The sequence below is a fragment of the Meriones unguiculatus genome, chromosome 20 (assembly GCF_030254825.1).
Source record: "Meriones unguiculatus strain TT.TT164.6M chromosome 20, Bangor_MerUng_6.1, whole genome shotgun sequence".
Classification (NCBI taxonomy): Eukaryota; Metazoa; Chordata; class Mammalia; order Rodentia; family Muridae; genus Meriones; species Meriones unguiculatus.
The window spans coordinates 13,923,748-13,945,358 of record NC_083367.1 but is presented as its reverse complement, the minus strand read 5'-3'; the positions used below and the strand labels follow the sequence as shown (position 1 = coordinate 13,945,358).

At 39.5% G+C, this 21,611-nt stretch overlaps 1 protein-coding gene across 1 annotated transcript; it reads right to left on the bottom strand.

Moving 5' to 3' along the window:
• Positions 1–2,928: 2,928 nt before the first annotated feature.
• Akirin2 (akirin 2) lies at positions 2,929–20,372 on the bottom strand. Its single transcript, XM_021642684.2, has 5 exons — positions 19,705–20,372; positions 7,326–7,469; positions 4,264–4,413; positions 3,494–3,565; positions 2,929–3,285 (listed from the first exon to the last, which is right to left on the bottom strand). Exons 1-5 carry the CDS (start codon positions 19,931–19,933, stop codon positions 3,275–3,277), a joined length of 606 nt encoding a protein of 201 aa, XP_021498359.1. The 5' UTR covers positions 19,934–20,372; the 3' UTR covers positions 2,929–3,274.
• Between the last annotated feature and the right edge of the window lie 1,239 nt (positions 20,373–21,611).

Here is a 21,611-nt window from a genome sequence, read left to right as displayed (position 1 = left end):
GTAGGAGCCAACAGTTCTCTTTACTCTTCTTCCTGGCTGATTAGCTAACCACTCTGCCCTGTACTCCAGCCATATGCTGCTGCCTCATTACAGACCAAAGTAACAAGGACAACTGACTATTAAAAAAATCAATCAACCTGAGTATTTCATCATAGTCAGGGAAGGCTAATTGGTTGAGAGAAAGGTTAGCAGCAAAACTGATTTGGCTTTGGATATAAAAATCAGGAGATGTCTATTACATATTCAAGTGAAAATACCACACAATGAGGTGAATAAAATGTTATAATAGAGAAGATAAGTACTGAAAAGAAAGGCAAGGAGCTCCAACTCCAGCTTTGAAGTTTATACTGATATTATAATAAGTTACAAATTTAGGAAAACATTAAAAGTATCTTAGAAGCCACGTGTGAATAGTTTCAAGTTCAAATACTATTCATAGACTATATTTAACAATGTAGAAATCTTAGGTAACTTGTAATTGATTGTGAAATAAACTTAACAGATGACCGAACCAGTGTATCCAAACTGAACAGCAACCTGGAAAGCCATATGATGCTATCTCATATGCACACCATAGCATTATCTTACATTCTTACACAGCTAGCTTTATCCTGAGTTAAGAACACGTGCTCTTCTAGAAGGATCAGACTTTGGTTTGTACCAACCATACCAGGCTATTCAAGACTGTTCAGCTCTAAGGGATCCACCACCCTCTCATTGCCTTTTGTGGGTACCTGCACACATGTGCACACATATATATAAATATTAAACAAAAAAAAACACCTAAACCTTTAGACCTGTCTTCTGGTTTGTAACTTCAAAAGGATAGGTCAGGTTAATGGAAGCACAAAGAAAATGAAAGTTGGAATCTTGATTGAATCCTTGGGGTGTGGAGGGAGAGGTTGGAAGAGTAGGGCTAAAAGCACCGGACAAGAGATTTGAATGTAGACAGCATCTACTTTAGATACATAGCACTGGGGTTACAGAGAAGCACACATTTTACCGTTAACAAGTAAAACTTTTGAAAACTATCAGTTTATACTTAAAAGAAAAATTCAAGTAAACAATGCCACTATTCTTTCAACTTCTGTATTTTCCTAACAAGCTGAGGGCTAAATTTGAAAGATGTGGAGGTCTTAGTTGACAAATTGGGAAAGGGAAGAGATACCGTTAACACTCCAGAATACACAGATCTATCCCAAAATGCCAATAGTGTTAAGGCTGAAAATCTACTAAGTGGGAGATGAGCTTTCAGCCAGCCACCCTGTTTTATGACTTTTTTCTCATGCACTAAGAGAGGTGAGAACTGCTTGGAATCTTGCTGAAGCCATACAACACACTTAGGGGTTTATTTTTAAATGAGGTTATGGAATACACAGTTAAAAGGACAAAAAAAATCCTGTTTTCAGTGAGTATAACAACACAGTATGTTTTATTTAAGATTAGTCTAATGACTGGAAGTATGCTATTAAAATTCAGAAGGGGCTAGCAGAGATAGCAGTTTAGAAGTTCTTGTGTCTTGCAGAGGACAGTTTAGTTCCCAGCCCCCATATGGGCAGCTCAACAACTGGCTGTCTTATGGCTTCAGACACAGACAAATACACTCATTTTTAAAAACTCAAAATAATTCACTGAGCAATGTTGGCGGGGGTTGAGGGTGGAGGTGGTCATCTCTCATACTGGCTGGGATGGCCTTGAACCCCCTAATCCTCCATCCCTGAACTACTAAGATTATAAGTGTGTGGCTAGCACTTTCAGCTTGTTCACTCCTTTGTAAGAAAGCTTTGTTTGGAAACCGTGAGTGGAAAGTGTGCTGCATTTATTAATTCATCACTGTAATGGTAGTGCTCTATGTATTTAATGTTTTATGTGTGCATCCCTGAGTGTATGTGTACGTACAGTGTTCATGCAGACCTTGGCGTTCAGAAGAGGCATCATTTGATGATGCTGTGTGGGTGCCGGAAACAAAAGCAACCAGTGCTGATACTCTCTCTGCCCCCAAGATGTTAATTTTGCCAACTCAGTTGTACCTAGGATCTCCTAAGTCTCAACAAGGCTTGGCTAGGTCAGGCTGGCCTGTGGGCATGTCTGGGAACTGAATCGCCTGAAAGTGGGTGGTAACACCCACTTCAACTGTGTAAGAGGAAGCTGAGCATTAGGCATTCACTGCTCTCTGCTCTTACTTGTGAATGAGTTCCCGATGCTCTGACTTCCCCAGGGACAGACTGTAACCTGGAATTATGAGGTAAAATAAACCTTCTCTAAACTGCTTTTCCCTGGGGCATTTTATCAGTTGAGCTAGAGCAACCACGCTATATCACGTCATTGAAAAGCTTTAAAACTGGTCTCAAAGGTAGAAGTTCAACAGCTGTTTTCAGAAGCCGTTATGTAACATGCTGTTGTACAGCAAGTTATAGAAGCGATTTTCAATCAAAACTTAATTTTTAGAAACTGCATTTAAAAGGTAAATCTTATCAGAAAATTAACTTCATTGATTTCTAAAAATACTTACATTTAAAAACACTACTTTATTCAAATACTACCCATGTGTACAATTTGAAAACAGGCAGAATAGAAGTAAATGTTTTATTTTTTCCAACTAAACTCCAGTGCTACAAGGGCAGTAAAACAATGATACACTGGGGGGGGGGGGGGGGGGTGAGGGGTGCAGCAATAAACATTTGTTAAAAAGACTGATAGAATAAATAAAACTACCAAAAAATAATAATAAAGGAAATCATATAAACCCATTCTGAAACCCCAAGAAAAATCCTGAAACACAGAAATGCCCTCCTCTTCTTTCTCCTCCACTATTTCACAGAAGTACTGTAGACTAACTGCTTAATTGTCCTGGGATTACATTCTAAATTATTAATAACTGGTTACAGCTTGGTTGTAGTGCACAATTAAAATCACACTAACTTCATCTGACGTGTCATTCTACAGTTTTATTTACATAACCAGTGAAGGGCATGTTCTAGAATGCCAGCTTTAATCCCTTTCAAACATTAATATAAAGAAGCCAAATTGTAATGATACAGCAAAACGAGGCCACTGGTATTAATACAAGTAGCAAAGGTCCACATCCAGGTGGTAGTGACATCACGGAAGTTTCCAAAACCAACGGCTGCTGCCTAAGAGTGGTTGCCAGTGACGAAAGCTTGAAATAACCTGTGTTCACAGATGGGTACTGGCATTGCTGCACATCACAGTTGGGACCTCCTGCAACAACTCAACAAGGAACAAGGCAGCCCACAAATGCAAAAAGCGTGATTCATGAAACATCTGGAGGAGAAAAGGAGTATTAGTATAAAGAACTGGACAAAATTAAAACATATAGGGTAATTCATTCCTAGTATCACCCCTAGATAGTTGGGTTACATTTTATTTGTATTTTAAACTAACCTTTTCTCCACATTTATTTTTATCAACTCTCTTCTTAAATACAGAAACATAATGTTTTCAGTTTGTAATTCAGAGGTCAAATACTCACAACTAGCAGGCTGTTCACCGTATCGCCGCATTATCTGATCATGCGTAAACTTCACAAATGCATCATATTGTTCTACAAATAGAGGTATATGTCAGTTATATAACTTGAAAATATAAAGTTATGTGAAAACAACTCTTTAAAAACTTCATCTTTTCTCTTAACCTGTCAATAGCTCAAATCAGTGTTTTCCACAAGATATAACATAAAAATTTGAATTTATTAACACTATAGCTGACCTACACGGCTGGCTTTTTCCTGGGGCCATGAAGGTAAGGTATGAACTTCAAGGCTGCTGATTTTCTTTTACTGAAATTCTCTGGTTGATAAGACAACACCCTATCAGTGTACAGAAAGAATATTTTCACCAATGTAAAAACACCTGTAGGAAATAATTCACTTCTTACAGTGAGTTTTTGGATGGAAAAGAATGGACCCATAGGCTCAGATATTTATCTGAATGTGAGTCACCAAGGAGTAGAACTCTGAAGAATAGAAGGATTAGGAGGTGTGGTTGGAAGAAGTACGTCATGGGGCAGAGGGAGGCTTCGAGGTTTCAACCTTCTCCCTAAGGACCATGATGCATTCACTACTGCAGCACTGCCAGTACGCCACCATGTCCCTGCCACAATGAACAAAGCCCCTGACACTGTAAGCAAGCCCCAATTAAACGCTTTCTTTCCTAAGAGTTGCCTTGGTCATGGTGTCTCTTCACAGCAATAGAACTGTGACTAAAACACTAAGATATTCTAAAATAAACTCATTTTTGTTACCTGCAAGTTTTGTGTTCAGTATTTCTTCATATTCTTCTCGAACTTTCTCTTCCCGTTCTTTCAACAAACGCTCACAGATCATGCCAACTTGCCTTAGAGTAAATAAGGGCTGTTCTTTTTTTAACGGTGAGGATGCTGCAGATGGAGTCCCTATGTACAACATGAATAAAAGAGCACCTGATTTAGAATCACAACAGACTACCTCCTGAGTGAGGTTTTCATTTACAACTTTCCCACATCATTTAAATTTATTATTTGTGATAAACAGGTCCAACTAATAATTCTATCAGACCATGACTGATTTTAAAAAAAGGGGGGGGGGTGTTATTTAGAGGAAAAAAAAAACTAAAGATGGAGAAAGCTTCAAAAACAAAATCATTGCTATGATGGAGCCTATTACAAAACTTTCAGTCTCCATTCCAGCACATGCCTGCTCAGAACATTTAGTGGCTAATTTACACAATTTGCTGCAAAAAAAAAAAATTTTAACTATGGTCTACAGCCTTACTTTTCTATATTATTGCACTATAAAGACATTTGTTTTATTGTTAATGCTTATTAGTTTAAGGCCATATAGTAAGGCCTCATAACCAGATTATTCCACCACTTCGATATTCCTCATTTTCCAAACCCCTTAATTTCCTATTAAAAGAATTATGTCTAAAAAAGAAAAAAAAAAGATAATTATATCTTAAAAAAAAGTTGTTATAAGGAAAATTTTGAAATATCCCTTACTGAGGGACTACAATTGATTCTAAATTCTGAATAGTGATCATAATTCCCACTTTGTTAATATAGTTTACCTAAATTCAAGTACTCAAAACAGCAACAGAACCACAAAGTTACCAAACTAAAGCAAATGTATCCAAAAACAGCCTCAACACCACTATCAGTTTCGAATTAGCAAGATTATTCCTGTGTTTTTGTAACTAAAAAAACTCTCTAATAGTAATTGTTAAGAGCACAAATCTGTATTAACTTTATGACAGAAGTTGACTCATGAACAAAATTTCAGAAATCTTCATTTCATTAAAGGAGGCAGCTCTGATATCCTCATTTTTTTCTAACTGTTTTTGATTAATGATATGCTAGGATAGTCTGAAGAGGGGGAAAATTCCATCTGTATCTTATGGTTCCAAGTTCTGAAAGATTATTAATGTAATAGCCACTGATATTATCAAGTGGTGAGATATTTCATGGAAAAAGATTTCCTTAGACAGACATCCTCTAAGGATCACTTAAAGTACTCTGATCTCCTAAGAACATTCTTGGCTTTCAGATAACTCAGGATTGTGATAGCGATCCACTGTATCCCTGCGGTCAAGTACTCTATACAAATACAAGCATACTCCTATGTTAACAGTGGTTTCTTCAGTTTGTTCTGTGGTGCCTTGTTCATCTACCTGCATCAACTGATCCTAATTAAGACTTCTTAGATCTCTTTTCTCATCAAAATAAAGTACATGAGCTTTAGACCCCAACTGCCACGCCTATTGTAACTTACTTTGAAGTTCCAAGCCTCCTTAAGGCTGGCAATCAATTGACATCCTAAGAATTTAACTTTGCAGAGAACTTAAGATCATTAGTATAATTTTAGTAAGAATCACTGCCTTGGTAAACCTAACTCCCACAGTTAGCAGCACTCCAATATCGTTGAACCATTTCACTATCAAGCTTTAATTGATTACTCTATATCTTTTGTTATGAATTGTACCAACCTTTCTTCTCCCTGTTAAGGAAAAACAGGTTCTACTAAAATAAAAACTATTTTGATAGGGTGTTAATTGAAAAGGTAAGATGGCTCTTTTTTGGCCAAGTAAAAAAAAACAACAAAACAAAACAGTAGGCCATTCCCTCTATAGGGAAAAGATGGGTTTAAAACTGATATACAATTAAAAAGGAAGAAAAAAAAAAAGGCCACACTTTTAGGAATCTAGCCCAGTGTGAGAAATGTCTAAGAGTACATGGACAAACCTTTGTATAAAGATTCTATCAGAAAAAAAAAAAATATATATATATATATAATATATATAACTACCAGATCAATAGCTACAGAAAATTCACAAAATGGCAGTGTTCCAACACTGTTATCTAACAGAAAAGTATATGGCCATGCTGGAAAGATGGCTCGACAGTTAAGGACACTTGTTTTTGCACGCTACCCAGGTTTGGTTCCCAGCACCTCCATGACAAAGCTCATAACCATCTGTAGCTATAGCTTCAGAAGATTTGACATCCTCTTTTGGCCTCTGTTAGTACCAGGCATACAAATCAACATAGCCAGCCAGTGTTCTTTGAGTGGCTAAGAGCCTACAATGCCTAAAGGATGCCAGGCGACAGTGATAGCAGATGCCAGATGGACCAAGGCTTGGACACCAGAGACAAACCACCCAAGGCTGTTGTTATACTTACATACGTGCAGACAAAAGCATAAAAATAAATCAAATTGGGTATTTTTAAAGCGTTCGGTACACATGATTAAAAAAAAAAAAAAGATTTATTTTGTATATATGTGCTCTATCAGCATGTACACCTGCATGCCAGAAAAGGGCATCAGATCCCAATACAGATGGTCATGAACCACCAGGTGGTTGCTGGGAATTGAACTCAGGACCTCTGGAAGACAGTGTGCCCACTGCTGATTTTTTTTTTTTTTTTTTAAATCAAAGTTATCCATCATTATACTTACACAGTGTCCATTTCAGGGGTGCTAAATAAAGGTGGCTGTCTGTGGCTGGTGAGAATCCAGGTGGTTAATTTTAAAAAATATATATTAATTACTTAGTGTAACTTTTTTTTGGGTGGGGGCGGTAAAAGGAGACAGGGTTTCTTTGTGTAGCCCTGCCTGTCCTCTACTCACTGACACCAGGCTGGCCTCGAACTCAAAGGTCCACCTGCCTCCAAGTGCTGGGATTTAAAGGCGTGCTCCTGACCCTGCCTTAGCGTAACCTTTTCATCTTGAAGAAAAGCAGGTGCTCTAAATCACTGCAGGTATTTTGCATTACATTTCCCCCATCATTTCTCACATAACATTTCTTTCGCTTATTTAAACATTTTATTACCTGGTGATGCCGGTCCACTGATGAGAAATGCATGTGGCTGTGAATCAGAACTACACCCTGGGTCTGTCTGCTGAAAGCTAGCTTCTAGATGTCTTCTCTTCTGCATACGTTTATACTCCTGTTTAATGTTGTACAGAATTTGTTCTAAGAGGAAAAAAGTAAAAATTTGGCAAGATTAAAATTTTCATGATAAATTAAAATTTTTTAAATCTATCTGAAATATTCTTTTCAAATAACAAAGAATTTTTCCCCTGCGAGCCATTTCTCTGAGCACAGAGAAATAGCATATCTAATCATTTTCTGACCTCTTCAGGCACAGCACGTGACATACACTCCCAGACAACATGTACACATAAAAATAAAGTAAATCTTAAAAAGAAAAAAAATGGCATTCACATTCCACCTGGAATCTAGCAATTCAACAAAATCAAATCCTGTTAGTAAAAACTAAATTTAAGCACTTTACTCAAAAACAAGTCAGGTATCTGACTAATCTTTCTTTACTTATTTCACTCAAAGTCAGAGCTCAGATACTTATATTAATCAGTACTTCCAATAACTAGAAAGGAAGACTATGGGGCTGGAGAGATGGCTCAGTGGCTAAGAGCCCTGCCTGTCTGCTCTTCCAGAGTTCCTGAGTTCAATTCCCAGCAACCTCATGGTGGCTCACAACCATCTATAACGGGGTCTGATACCCTCTTCTGGCATTCAGATATACATGTAGATACAGCACTCATATACATAAAATAAAGGAAGAATGGAAAACTATGTACATTCAAGTATAGTTCTAAAATGACAAAGTACAGGGAATTAAAATCTCATCAGGTATAAAATAACTGTCATTAATATGAAGCACAATGAAACCCAAAACCATTCTAACACTAACAACAAAGCATTCTGAATTCTGGGGAGAAAGAAAAGCCTCTATGAAATGTGATATAGCAAGGGATCTTTTTAATAGGTAAGAAATACTGTACTACAATGCAGTTATCTTTAATAAAGGCCACCATAACATAAAATTATATCCAGAATATCATTTTTGAGCCAATGATTTACTTTGCCAAGATTTCTAAGTGAAAGTAGGTACCATTTAATCTGATCAGAAAAAGGCTACCTGAGGTTTCCAGCCTGTGCCACCCACCTCCTGACTTTCTTATTAACTGCTTGAGCTCTATGTGAAATTAAATCATAGTGAGTTTATCAATCCCAATTGAAAGCAAAAGTGAAAACATGTAATAAAAAAGATGCAAAGTGAAGTATTAATTTCTGCATTTGATTCAAGACTTATACACAGCAACAATCCAATAATATTGGTACCTTTCATTTTTAATCTTCAGCAGTTTTAACTTTCTCTAATATTCAGAATTTTAAAGAATTTTTTTTATGTTTTATTTTTTAATATGTGTATCAGTCTTTTGCCTGCATGTACTTAACTACGCCATATGCATGCAGCGCCTGAGGATGCCAGGAGAGGGCATCTGATCTCTTGGAACTGGTGTTAAGGACAGTTGATAGCCAACCCTCAAATGCTGGGAATAGAACCCTGGTACCCTGCAAAAGTAGCAGATGTTTTTAACCATCTGCTGTCATCTCTCCAGCCCTCCCCTGTCTGACTTCAAGCATTTTTGATGTTGCCAATTCCATTTTAACTAAAAGAAAAAGCAGCTCAAATGACAAATGAATCTAAATGAATCCAGTCAAGATATCACTTAATTCTGTCATTTAAATAAGCGTTTGTGCATATATGTATACATGCACACACATGTACACACAGTATATGAATGTGTAGGTCAAATAGAAAATTCCATAGCACAGCGGTGGTGGCACACAGCTTTAATCCTTAATCCCAGCACTTGGGAGGCAGAGACGAATGGATCTCTATGAGTTCCAAGCCAGCCTGGTCTACAGAACGAGTTCCAGGACAGCCAGGGCTGCCCAGAGAAACACTGTCTCGGAAACAACAACAACAAACCAATCCCTTCAGTATGGCTCTGTGGGTTTTAACTGTTTAAACCTTTTTTCAGAATGTCAACATTTGTTTAGTATAGCTGGTCAATTTCAGTCTTTTTCCACTTAAATAAACAATTGCCAGTATGAAATAAAATTAATGTCATGGCAGGTTTACCTCCTATGAATGGGTTTCCTAGCATTTATCAGAGGCATCTGATAAACTTATGGAATACCCTGTCACAAACAAGGACAAGCACAGTCTCTCCATTTTTTTTAAAAAAAGTAACTCTTCTTACAACAATAGTCTACAAGGCTTTAAGTTAATGATATCTACACTAGCTCAGAGTAGCTTGACTTTAACACTTATCACCTCTTTGTGACATACATTATATGATCACTGCAAAGCCAGTGCTCCTCAGATAACCTGCCTTCCTCTATCAGTGGTCCTCAGCCTTCCCAATGCTTCCACCCTTAATAATGATCCTCATGTTGTGGTGACCCCAATCATAAAATTATTTCATTGCTACTTTGTAACTGTAATTTTGCTACTGTTATGAATTGTAATGTGCAAGATATCTGATATGTGACCCGCAAATGGTTTAAAAACCACTGCATCTTGTTCTAAACTACTCCAAAATTAATGAAAGCCAAACTAAATGTACCATAACGAGAATGCTTGAAACAAACCCAAAACTAAAATTCAGTGAAACTATTTTGAGCCTTAATACCAACTACTACAGGTATCACTAACAAGCTGAAGAATTTTAAGGTATAGCTAGGCATAGTGGTGCAACAGCTTTAATCCCTGCAGTCGAAAAGGGAGGTGACCAAGTAGGTTCCAGGATGCACAGTGAGCCAGTCTCAAAAGGCAAAATAAATAAATAATGAAAACAATAATTTTGAGGTATAATTTTAAAATGATTTATCAATTTAAATTTAATATAAAATCACAACCTTCACTATTTTAACAGGTTCTCATGTTTCTTTACATCACACATACACTCACACATACCCTTTCTACCTGTCTCCAGTCTTCAATAAGTCAACATTCACATGCTTTTACTATATTTGACATTCTTTATAAGTGAACTTCACAACAAACAGTGCAAACAGTTTTTAATTGCATCCATACTATAACAAGTACATTTTTGCTGTCACTATTCCTAAGCAACATAGTATAGTGACTTTTCATATAACATCTGCACTGCATATCTACTAGATAGGCTTGGAATTCATGCATACTGCACCAATAAATTTCTTTCTATTATTGACTGGTGGTAATTTATCCATTTTCCTGTGTAGAGTGTTTCAAATGAAACTATTAAATTCAAGTTCTAGTCTGCGGATGTTTTCACCTCTGCTGTGTAATTCCTAGGAGTGGTATCAGACTACCTAATCACAAGTAAATGATTTATTTTGTAAAGAAATCACCAAAGTGTTTTCCAGAGTCTCTTTACCTTTTCACATTACTACCAATTACTCCTAATCCTTGCCAACAGTCAGTGACAACTAAAGAGCTCAAGAATTCTTAACATCTGTACTGTTTTATACATCTATGATGAACTAAGTCACCTATGCTACACTATGCCCACAAATGCTCTAATACTGACAGCACACAATCATCAATGGTATACAACCAACGATCTAACTTAGACAAGATCCAGGTAGCACGAGTCACAAATTACTACTTGGTTACTTATTGATGTAGTCATTTAAGGACTTAAACAGTTTTGAAGCTAGTAACGTGACCTCCTCCCAAGTTTCCCACACTCAATATTCTCCCATCTACACAACTTCTATTCAGATAACTGACTTAAGTTCCCACTAAAGGCCTTCAAGGTATTATATTAATAAAACTCTTATCTACTTATTCTTAAAGCTACTTCTATCCAGTCATTTTTATTAAAACAATATATAGTTACATACTTTGAGTATTTTATCTAAGAATATATAATATCAACATTATATACTGAGCTCTTTAGTTGACTGTAACACAATTTACAGTCCATCAAATAAAAAGCCAAACTGTCATTTGCATTATTGGTTGTGTACTCTAGTTTTAGTCATGCAGCTTTCATGAAGCTTAAACTGAATTTGTAAGGGTCCTTCACAGTAAAATATCATTATCTTCCTGACAGGCTATCTCCCAATGTTATGGCCTCTTTATGAACTTTAAAATTACTTTATAAACTTTAAAACTCTTTCAACATTAAAAAACTGAAAGTACCGGGAAAATCTAACTCTAGGTATTTTCATTCTAAAACCTAATAAGCAGCAATTGAGTAATAATAAAATTTGCTTCCTTATTGGTATTATTGGTAGAGCAACAATGCCTCTTTGAAAGATTTCTTAAAGAAGGTAAGTAATGGTGAGCAAAAAGCCTTTAGGTTGTACTGATTATCTAAATCCTACTAAGCAAAATGAACAAGGTCACAAATAAGAGAACAAGACCCAGGACTTTAAAAAACAAACTGAGGGGCTGGAAAGCTGGAACACTTGCTCTCAATGTATGATGAGCTGAGTTCTAACTTATAACACTGGGGACAGGTGTGAGGATCCAGAGTTTCACTGACCAGCCAGCCTAGCTAGAACAAGCTCTTAACCCAGAAGAGATCATCAAGACAACATCTTAGAGGATCACAACATGGGGAAAAGCAAGTGAAAATGACATAAGGGAGTACTAAGTTGAGAGACAGGAGTGTCATGATAACATTCCAGGGCCTGTAAGTTCTAAAAGTCTTCGATGGTCCAGATGCACTAAAGTTTTAAATTTCCCTCAAGCATTACTACATCAAAAGCAAGTGCTACGCATATAGTTTTCAAATTTTCCATGTATGAGACTCTTTAATATGTTATATACCATTTCTTTCTTTAAACAACCTGTGTATGTACCCACATCTGTATACACTACCATGCATGTGTAGGGGTCTGAGGACAACTTGGGAAGACATTCTCTCCTTTCACCATGAGGGTTCTGGGATCACCAGCCGTGGCAGCAAGCACGCTTACACACTTAGGCAGCTTGCCAATCCATATGCCATTTATTTCTCTACGGAGTAGCTCAAAAATTAAACATGCATCTAGACAAAACATGATTAACAAAGACATTTTGAAAATTTTATTAATTTCTAAAAAGCAAAACAAATGACATAAAATCTGTTAACAAGTACAGAAAATCTCCAGTAGCCATTAAGACTGAACACTACGAAACTTTTGAATAACAGAACAAATCCACAACTCCAAATTATATAGATAGTACCATATGTTGTTACAAATTCGAACATACACAATGGAAATTAATAGAGACCCATCTTCGTAAAGCAGTTAGTTACTTTTCCAGGATCATTACTTTAAAACAGTTCTTAATTTCTCCATTAAGGAGAACATTCAAGGCCAGCCTGCATGGCTGGTCTACACAATGAGTTCCAGGCCAGCCAGTGATATGTAGTGAAATCCTGACTGAAAAATAATTGACTAATTAGCTGCACAATGGGACTCAGAATCCAAAAACCCTCAATCAGCAGGTGGATTCTCTTGCTAGCTCCCGAGTTCCAGTTCATGACATCAAAAGGGACGTGTTAACCCCACTGCTTTTGTTGTGTGGGCCCTACTACTTACCAGTATCCTCTCAGATAGCTTACAATTTAGGAAAACACATGGTAATCTTAACATTTAGAACAAAACAGCAGCCACAGTAAACACGGAAGAGAAAGGGGTATTTGAACCTACCAACCCAAGGGAGGAAAGGAGAACGCCGAGGGGAGAGGGGGATATGGAGAGTCTGTGCGCTAAGGATAACACATGGTTCCATCTAACCTAGAAGCAGGGGGTCCAGCTTTGCACAGAAAAATGGCATTAACATTTGCCAAGTCACACTTCACAAACTAAATAAATCCTGTTTGCCTCTAGTACTTTCTTTTATTAGTGCTTTTAAAACGTGTAGTGTATGCGTACCCACATCTGTGGGTACCCAGAGACAGAGATGCCTCCGGAGCTTTAATTACAGGCAGTTGTGAGCTGATGCCATGGGTGCTGGGAAAAGAACTCAAGATCTCTGCAAAAGCAATAAGCACTTTAACTGCTGAGCAATCTCTCCAATCCTGCATGTTCTTTTTTAAAATAAACATGGGCAGGTAGATGGTGGCACGTGCCTTTCCATGCCAGCACTCAAGTGGCAGAGGCAGGGAGAAGAGAACAAGGCCAATCTTGCCAAGTTCCAGGACAGAGGACTACACAGAGAAATCCTGTCTCAAACAAACACACACACACACACACACACACACACAAAACAAATAAAACTACACAAACAAAATCCAACAGCAACAACAAGACAAAATGAAATATTAGTGTGGCCAACATTTTAAAGCTGCTTTTTTCAATCTCTCCTAAGATAATCATCATGTGACTGACTGTAAACAAACCCATTCTTCTAAAGTGACTACTGTAAAAGAAGACTACTTCTCCACAAGAAGATACTGATTGGCATCTACAAACCTTTTTATGAATTCATAAGCCAACAGATTTTAAAGTGGGAGAAAATTCACTGGTTAAAGTACTAAAAGCTGGAGATGGGGTGCATCCAGTGGCTCCCTTGTAATTCCACTGTAGAAGATGGAGACAACAGAGGAGCAAGATGGCTAACTCTGGATTCAACTCAGCGATCCTGCCTTAGTAACTAAGGATAACGGAGACTAAGGAGGGCTCAAGATTGACATCTGGAGTCTCAGTTTAGGCATATGCAAACATGTATGAACACTATACACACAGACACAAATGAAAGAAAAGTATTTATAAAGAGATTTCACAAAAATTCTGGCTTCTGGCAGTAGGGTATCCACTGGGAAGGCCTGGTTATAAAAAGCCCAAGTTTGCACAGCTGGAATGGTCTGAACTAAAGATGAAAATTAGTCATCTGTGAGTACACATTTAAATCATGCAACTCCCCAAGGAGCTATTAGATAAGATGGCCATGGAGTTGAAACTAGAACTAAAGAAATCCTAAATTTAATGATAGGTGAGTACAGAAAGAGCAGCCAAAGTAGAGAAAACTCAAACATGAAAACTAAGGGCCATGAATTGCTGCTGTCTGATCTGGAAGTTGTCCGAGACATGAATGGAAGCAGGCATCTAAAAGCCCTTTTAATTTGCTTTTAGAAGAAATGTGCTTCAATTGATGATCTGAAAATGGTAGAACCAAAGCAAAGATCCAGTTGCGAGGTCTGCGGGCTGGGGCAGGTAAGAGGACAAGGTTCCTCTGGAAGAGAGAATTCTTCCTTGACCTTTATTACCTCATTTAATCCACAAGGATACTTTAAAGATTGAGATTTGCACCAAGTTGGTAATGTTGGTACTATCGAAACTAAAGAAACTACCACATGATGACCTCACTTTTTCTGTAGAAAGGTTAAGATTATTCACTGAAAGGCACAATTGCTAGGCAGCATTTTAAAAGTCTCATTCAGCTCTGCCCTGTCTATTCCCAGCACCAAGATGGAACTGCTTTTAATCCACACAAGGCTAAAGGCAGTTACCACTATCATGCAGATATTTATATAAATGAGCTCTGTTTCACTGTCTTCCTTCTGAAGTATCACAGGGCACACCTGCCTTGGAACATGAGGTAACTAGAGTGACATGCTCCTAAATACCAAGTTTATAATACACAGTACAAAGCCCACTACCAAAAGCATTTGTCAGATCCACTGAGAGACTAGAGGTAATTTAACAGCCGTCCAAATAACCAAAAATATCAAAAGGCACTTCTGCCTCAATAAAATGACATCTGAAGTAAGATACTGCTTTCTCCAACAGACATCTCATTTGTCTGCCTAGAGCCATTTATATTTCCTTTAAGCCAGCTGGTGTCTCCATTTGGAGGCATGTATCAACATCTAGTGAACAATCTATTCTCCATTCACAAGCTGTAGTTTCCATCTTTTAATGGAAAGTTTCCAACAAATACAATGAGTTCTTACAATGGAATTTAACTCTCCATCCAACTCAGTTCCTGAAACAAACTATAGAAGTGGTACCAAGCAAGCTACAAACAATGTACACATTAATGCTAACTAGCCAGCTCCCAAAGAAGTCAGCATCCACAGAAGTCCACTCACCAGATCACCGACTCAAATGGACAATTACAGAAGCATGTGATAGATCTGACTGACAGTCTCTTATAACACTGCATAATATTTTGGTTTTATTAAAAGGACTTCTTTCTTGGGAATGCCATGACAATCGTTTGATTACACAATAATATAGATATTAAAAAATAAGTCAGGTTGCCAAATAAAAAGCCCAGTGCCAGTATGGGATACAGCCCCTTAAGCTGTTGTGTCCTAGAGACCCAGGAAATGATACAGGCTTCTGTCAACACTATCAGTTACCCTCCAGAACTTGATGGCTAAGACTACTGCTAAGACCTCCACATATTCTGGTTATAGGCCATGGAACAAGCTGGTACTGACCCAGAAGCTCCCCTCTTTTAGCTAGCTTCCATAGTCCCAGGTGTTTGCAGGCTACTACGAAAGAAAGTCATCCAACATCCTTACCCAATTGTGAACCCTTTGAACTACAAAAAAAAAAAAAAAAACAAAAAACTATCAGTATGCCATGACAAGCCCATTAGTGTAATAGTGGCATGAATGCCACAGGGGTTAACGCCCTGCTTTCTGGTTGGGTTTATGATTTCTGGCTACTCCAAGGCTTGACACCGTAAACCTGGCCAACAACTCATGGCTGGAACACTCATGGGCTTCAGGGGTGAACCTTCTACTGGTATTTTGTTAAATGGACATGGTATCAAACTGCCCTCTAAGATTGTATCTGTCTTCCTGTAGACAGATTAGTGTGGCTCTCAACCTCAGAGAAGTTTCTTTGTATAATATATACACTTGACACTCAAACTCACAACTGGTCAAAGCACAAAGCTCAGCTATCCTCCCACTAGTACTCAGGGACCACCTTGGAACAGAAGGCAGATGTCGGGGAAGACCAGTGTCTTCTGGACCTGACAGGACTGAAGCGCTCATGACTTTACAGCAATAGTGGCTGCGTGTCCAAGACAGTCAACATTTACACACAAGACCTCATCCTTAGCCAGGAACCTGGTAACAGTTAGTGGCATCTGAGGCAGGACAGTCATTTTTCTTGAAGGTCTTTGAAGGTCAGCTATGCTCCAATGGATGAGTATAAATAGGCAACACAAACTGGGACTTGACAGGTTATTTTGAGAGAAAGAACAGGAAATTGGGAAGCAAAGAAAAAGGGTAGGATGGATCTGGGAAAATTGGGTGTTTGATCAAAATATATTTCATATATGAATTATTAAATTATCAATGTATTTAGAAAAATGACTCCTTAAAAACCTTATTTAAGGCAGGGCAGGGTGGCACAGACTCTTTAACCCCAGCATTTGAGAGGCAAAGGCAGGCAGAGCACTGGGAGTTCCTGGCTAGCCTGGGTTATGTGGGGAGACACCCTCTAATTTAAAAAACAAAACAAAACAAAACAAACAAAAAAACCCAACTACTTTCCATCAACTTCCCAGGGTATTTGATACATTCATTTTTCCAACTTCATTTAAATGATTCTTTCCCAATCCCCCTCATTAATCATCCACCACCCTTTCACACACTAAGAAGTATTTTAAGTACCACTGAATTATAATCCTAGACTAGACCAGAGTGCACTTTTTCCCAATAGATTGTGTTCCATGGTACTGACATTTGAAGTTCTTTAATTTTTCAACAGTGAAATAATTTTTTATTCTTTTCCAGGTATTTAAAAATGTTAAAAACCACTCTTACCACCCAGACTGTACAAATACATGAGCACAGTTTGTCAAACCTATTTTAGGATACAGTTCTAAATTAGTAAACTCAGGTACACCAAAAATCATGTCTGAGATATATGATGTGTGAAAAGGGGCAAGAACAGACGCCACTGTTAATTAACAGAGTAAGAATTTCAAGTCTTGAGCGTAAGCAAACTAGACTTTCTTCAACTAGCCCTCTTCTAGCATTACGTGGTATCTAGTATTAAGTTGCAAGTTTGAAAAATACTAACTTTAACACCAGTAGTCATCAAATCAGAGTTTGGATTCCCCTTCCTGGAATATCTGAAATAACAGTCAGGATTTAAAATAGTGCCCCAGCTCCTGAGGCTACTAATATGTCACATCAAGACATTGACTACAACATCAGAAAAAAACACAAAACACCGAGAGAGCAGTGATAAAGACAATGTACTTAGAAAAATGCCTGTGCCAGATAGCACATGCTCTGTACAAATGTCCACTTTTTGAGCATTAATCTAAAAAAGTTCAGCCACGCATTTACAGGGCCATTAAAAATGACAGTAGATAAGTACACCTTAGCAAATTTAAACTTTACCAGTCTTCTCTCATTTTCCAAGAAGCTAATCTACATTAATATTCAAATAACTGAAATAGCCACTTAATATTTAACAAACTATAAACATCAATTATCATGTGATTTTAGGTTTCAATATGTGATCAAACTTATCAGCGGGCTTAAAACCTAGCAATAATTCTAATTATTTTACTAAGGTACCCTTCCTAGTTGAAATCTGAGGTAATGAGCAAAGTGTATTAACCACTGCTACAAACACAGCAGTGACACGACAAACTTAAAGAAGGATCATTATGGCTTCTGAACAAGTAAAGGAAGGTGTGACATCTCCCTGCAGTTTATGTTCAAGATTATTTTAATTGCAAAGATATATATATATATATTGTAACCCACAAATGTAACACCAGTCCAATGAAATTTATTGCTGGTTACAGCTATTCTGAAATGGCCTCATTAGTAGTTCAGACACCATTTTAATGTTCAAAGACAGCATTTCATTAAAGACAATTAAAAATGTCTGCCCCAAAGGAATTCATTCTTCACTTTGTTCTCGTTTTTCAGTAATGTCTAAACCAGTGGTTCTCAACCTTCCTAAAACTTCGACCCTTTTATGTTTTGGTGACCCCAACCATAAAATTAGTGTTGCAAGTTCCTAACTGTAATTTTGCTACTGTTAAGAATTGTAATGTAAATATCTGACATGACCACCCAAGGGTGTCTCCACCTGCAGGTGAGAACCACTGCTCTACACAAATCAATCCGGAAGAGCTATATCAGATATAAGAAAAGGGGAGGGAAAGCTAGGTTATGTTCATTCAGTAAAATTCTTAGAATGCCTCTGAAAACTGCAACTTTTATAACAGTAGTGTCCTAAGTTGGAGAAAATATTTAATAGTCAAGAATAGGAAACTGAGGTCTCACCATGGATATTCAAATGTGACATTAAGAAAGAAAACCAAAACACTCGATACAGTCAAATGCATACAGAAGTTAATAAATAACTTCCATAAGAACTCTATAGTTCTCATCTTTTTAAAGTGAGTTACTGAGAAAAAAATTAAGCAAGCTAACCAAAAGTTTTACGAATATCACTAAGGGCTTTCGTACACACACTCAAACACATACACACACAAATCCCAAACCTTTGCATGCCACACACAAAAGAAATAGATTTACATTTCAAGTCCGCAAAAGTCTACCCTACGACTGTGCAGGAGGCACACAAAAATCTCCAAATGCAGAGGGGGAAAATATCTCTAGGTACACACTTAAGAGTACAAAAGCAACCCCTGGCAGTCACTTTCAGAAAATGTTTCAAGACTTCAAGTCTGAAGTCTACTGGAATCTTGATTTATTCGTTACTCTCGAGGCTACGGTGTTTTCTCCTAACATGCTCCGTTGGGAAAACTAAAGCATTTACAAAGAAACTGGTCAGTCCCACTTTGGGGTACAAGTTCCTTTTCATTAAAAGTTCAAGATTTCCTAGGGACTAGACACATAGGGAGATCACATTACACTCCTCGGTTAGAACATTTGCTTTGTTGTTGACCCTGCTAGGGAAACAGGTCTTGACTCAGCCAAAGTGGCGTTCTTGTGGGTGATTAATGACAGGCCTACAACTCGCCCCAGTGACATCCATCCCCCTCCGAGCCCCACCCCTTCTACACTAAAAAGCAGCCAAGTCTAAAATGGAGGAGGGGCTGCCTTCTCGCTCCAAACCACTCAGTCACTGAGTTAATAGCTGCAACCAATCGATTCAGCCCAAGAGACCGGGGGACTCGGGCGAAACGTGACCCTTCTCTCGGCCGGCTTAGGAATACTATCACCCTCTCGGATCATTTCCGCCGGCTCTCGGCATCAGGAAGCCGTCCCCGCGACCCTGCCCCGCGGTGATCCTCCTCACAATGAGCTAAGCCCACAAAGCCGGCCGCCGCGGCCCGGGGCCCCAACCTGCCGCCCCCGCCGCGGCCCGGGCCCCCCAGCCCGCCGCCCCCGCCGCCGCGGCCCTTCCCTTTGTGCCCGCACCCCAGCCCGGCGGCCCCGGGGCCCAGGCCCACCTGTGGTGAGGCGGGACGAGACGTCGCCGAACGGGGAAGGCTCCATCCGGAGATACTTCTGCGGCGAGGCGGCGGCGGCCGAGGCGGTGGCGGCGGCGGTGGCGGCGGCGGGGGAGGCGGCGGCCGACGCCGGGGCCGACAAAGGGGCGCACCGCCTCCGCTTCGGAGACGCGGGGCTCAGCAGCGGGTCGAAATCCAGAGTCCTTTTCAGAGTGGCTCCGCACGCCATGGCGGCGGGCGGCCGAGGCCCGGCTCGGGCGGGGCCGGCAAGGCCGGGGGCGAGCGGGCCCTCCGAGGCGCCCGGTGGCTGCGGGCCCGGGACAGCGGAGCCGCGGCGGGGCCGACGGGCGAGGCGCGAGGGTCGCGCCGCCGGCTCGGGCCACTCCCGAGAGGCCGGGCCGCCCCCCGCCGTGCGCTGGGGCGGAGCGCGCCGAGGCTGCTGCGCGGAGACCGGCTCCCTTAGGAAGCGGACCGGGCCGGGGGCGCGACCGAGACGCGAGCACCGACACGCCGGTCCAGGCGGGAGCTCGTGGGCGGCGGCGCGCGGGAGCTGCGCGGGAGCTGCGCGGGAGCTGCAGCCTTGGAGAGCTGGGCAGTGCACTCGACCCCCTCGTCCCCACAGACCAACTCTGCCACCCGCCGCCGGCCTCAATATGGCGTCAATAACAACGCCGCCGATTCAAATCCTGCGGCCCCACGGCGCCTGCGCACAGGGGGCGGACCCACTCTGGTGCATTCTGGGATTTGTGGGATTCCGCGTAGGGCAGGAATCCGCCTGAAAGGCGGTTACCCAGAAGACACAGAAACTACAACTCCCGTCATCCAAGGCGCGCGAGCCCAAGTTCCGGGTTGGAATTTAAATACCCCTTCATAAGTAAGAAAGTAAAAAAAAAAAAAAAAAAAAAAGGATGTAAAGGACGTAGGGAAGAGAGAAAGGAGAGCCTCTGAGGCAGTGAGAAAGAGGAAGTGAACCCCTAGGAAAAGCAAGCTAAGCAATTTAGAAACTCCGTAGTGACATAAAAGGGAAATAGCGCAAAGAGCCAATGTAATAGTCCGAGAGAGATTAATTTAGCTATGAAGTGCACCAAGAATCCAATCTCACATGGAGGGAATAGGAAATAATTAAAACACCGATTTGGAACCGAACAAGTATCAGGTTACGGGATCTTTGAAGTCTATGCTTTGCGCTTCCCAGATAGCTACTTGTTTATAATTACTAAATTCTGCAAAGCTGAAAATGAATAATATTTGAACGAAGTGCAAAGTAAATTATTTTACTCTGAGCAAAAAGTGCTTGACACCAGAAATTATTTGTTGTGTTTGGAAGGCGGGGGGTCTGGAGAAAGGCAAACAAATAAATGCCTAGGAAGCGGGACCCATTTTTGTAAACAAAATAGGGAAAATGTTTCAAAAACTTATATATTTAATCAAATATCTAAAATAAGCGTTGAAGAAGTAATTTATGTACTTTTATATACTTGTGGTTCATACTAGCTTTACACCAACATTTTGTGACTATCATATGATTATAAATATTAGCTATATGGCTAATACTCACTTTTTTCTGTTTACTTAGGAATCAACATATGTAGCTATTTAATCTGGTTTTGGACAGTAATTCTCTATCTCCATTTGTTTATGATTGTTCAACACCACAAAGTTCAGCCTTTTTGATTACACTGTGTAAGCAGCTATGCTGTGCTTATTTTAATTTTGAATATACTTTTTAGAAAGTATCTTTCGAGAAAGACCAGCATTCTATGAAACAATCACTTAACCAACACATTCACTAAGGGAGCACTTACTAACCCCTAAGCACTCGAGGAAATCTGTTAGTATGATGAAACCGACTGAATATGTATATTTTATGTAAAAGAGCAGGAAAAAAAGGTTCTTGACACCCTTTT

Bases quoted from the DNA above. Each gene is read 5' to 3' on its own strand.
- Akirin2 (XM_021642684.2), bottom strand. From the start codon at position 19,933: ATGGCGTGCGGAGCCACTCTGAAAAGGACTCTGGATTTCGACCCGCTG. The intron at 4,414-7,325 runs GTAATAAAATGT...TGTTGTACATAG, and splicing joins CAGTGGACCGGCATCACCAG to GGACTCCATCTGCAGCATCC. The intron at 3,566-4,263 runs GTAACAAAAATG...CTCTATTTGTAG, and splicing joins ACTGAACACAAAACTTGCAG to AACAATATGATGCATTTGTG.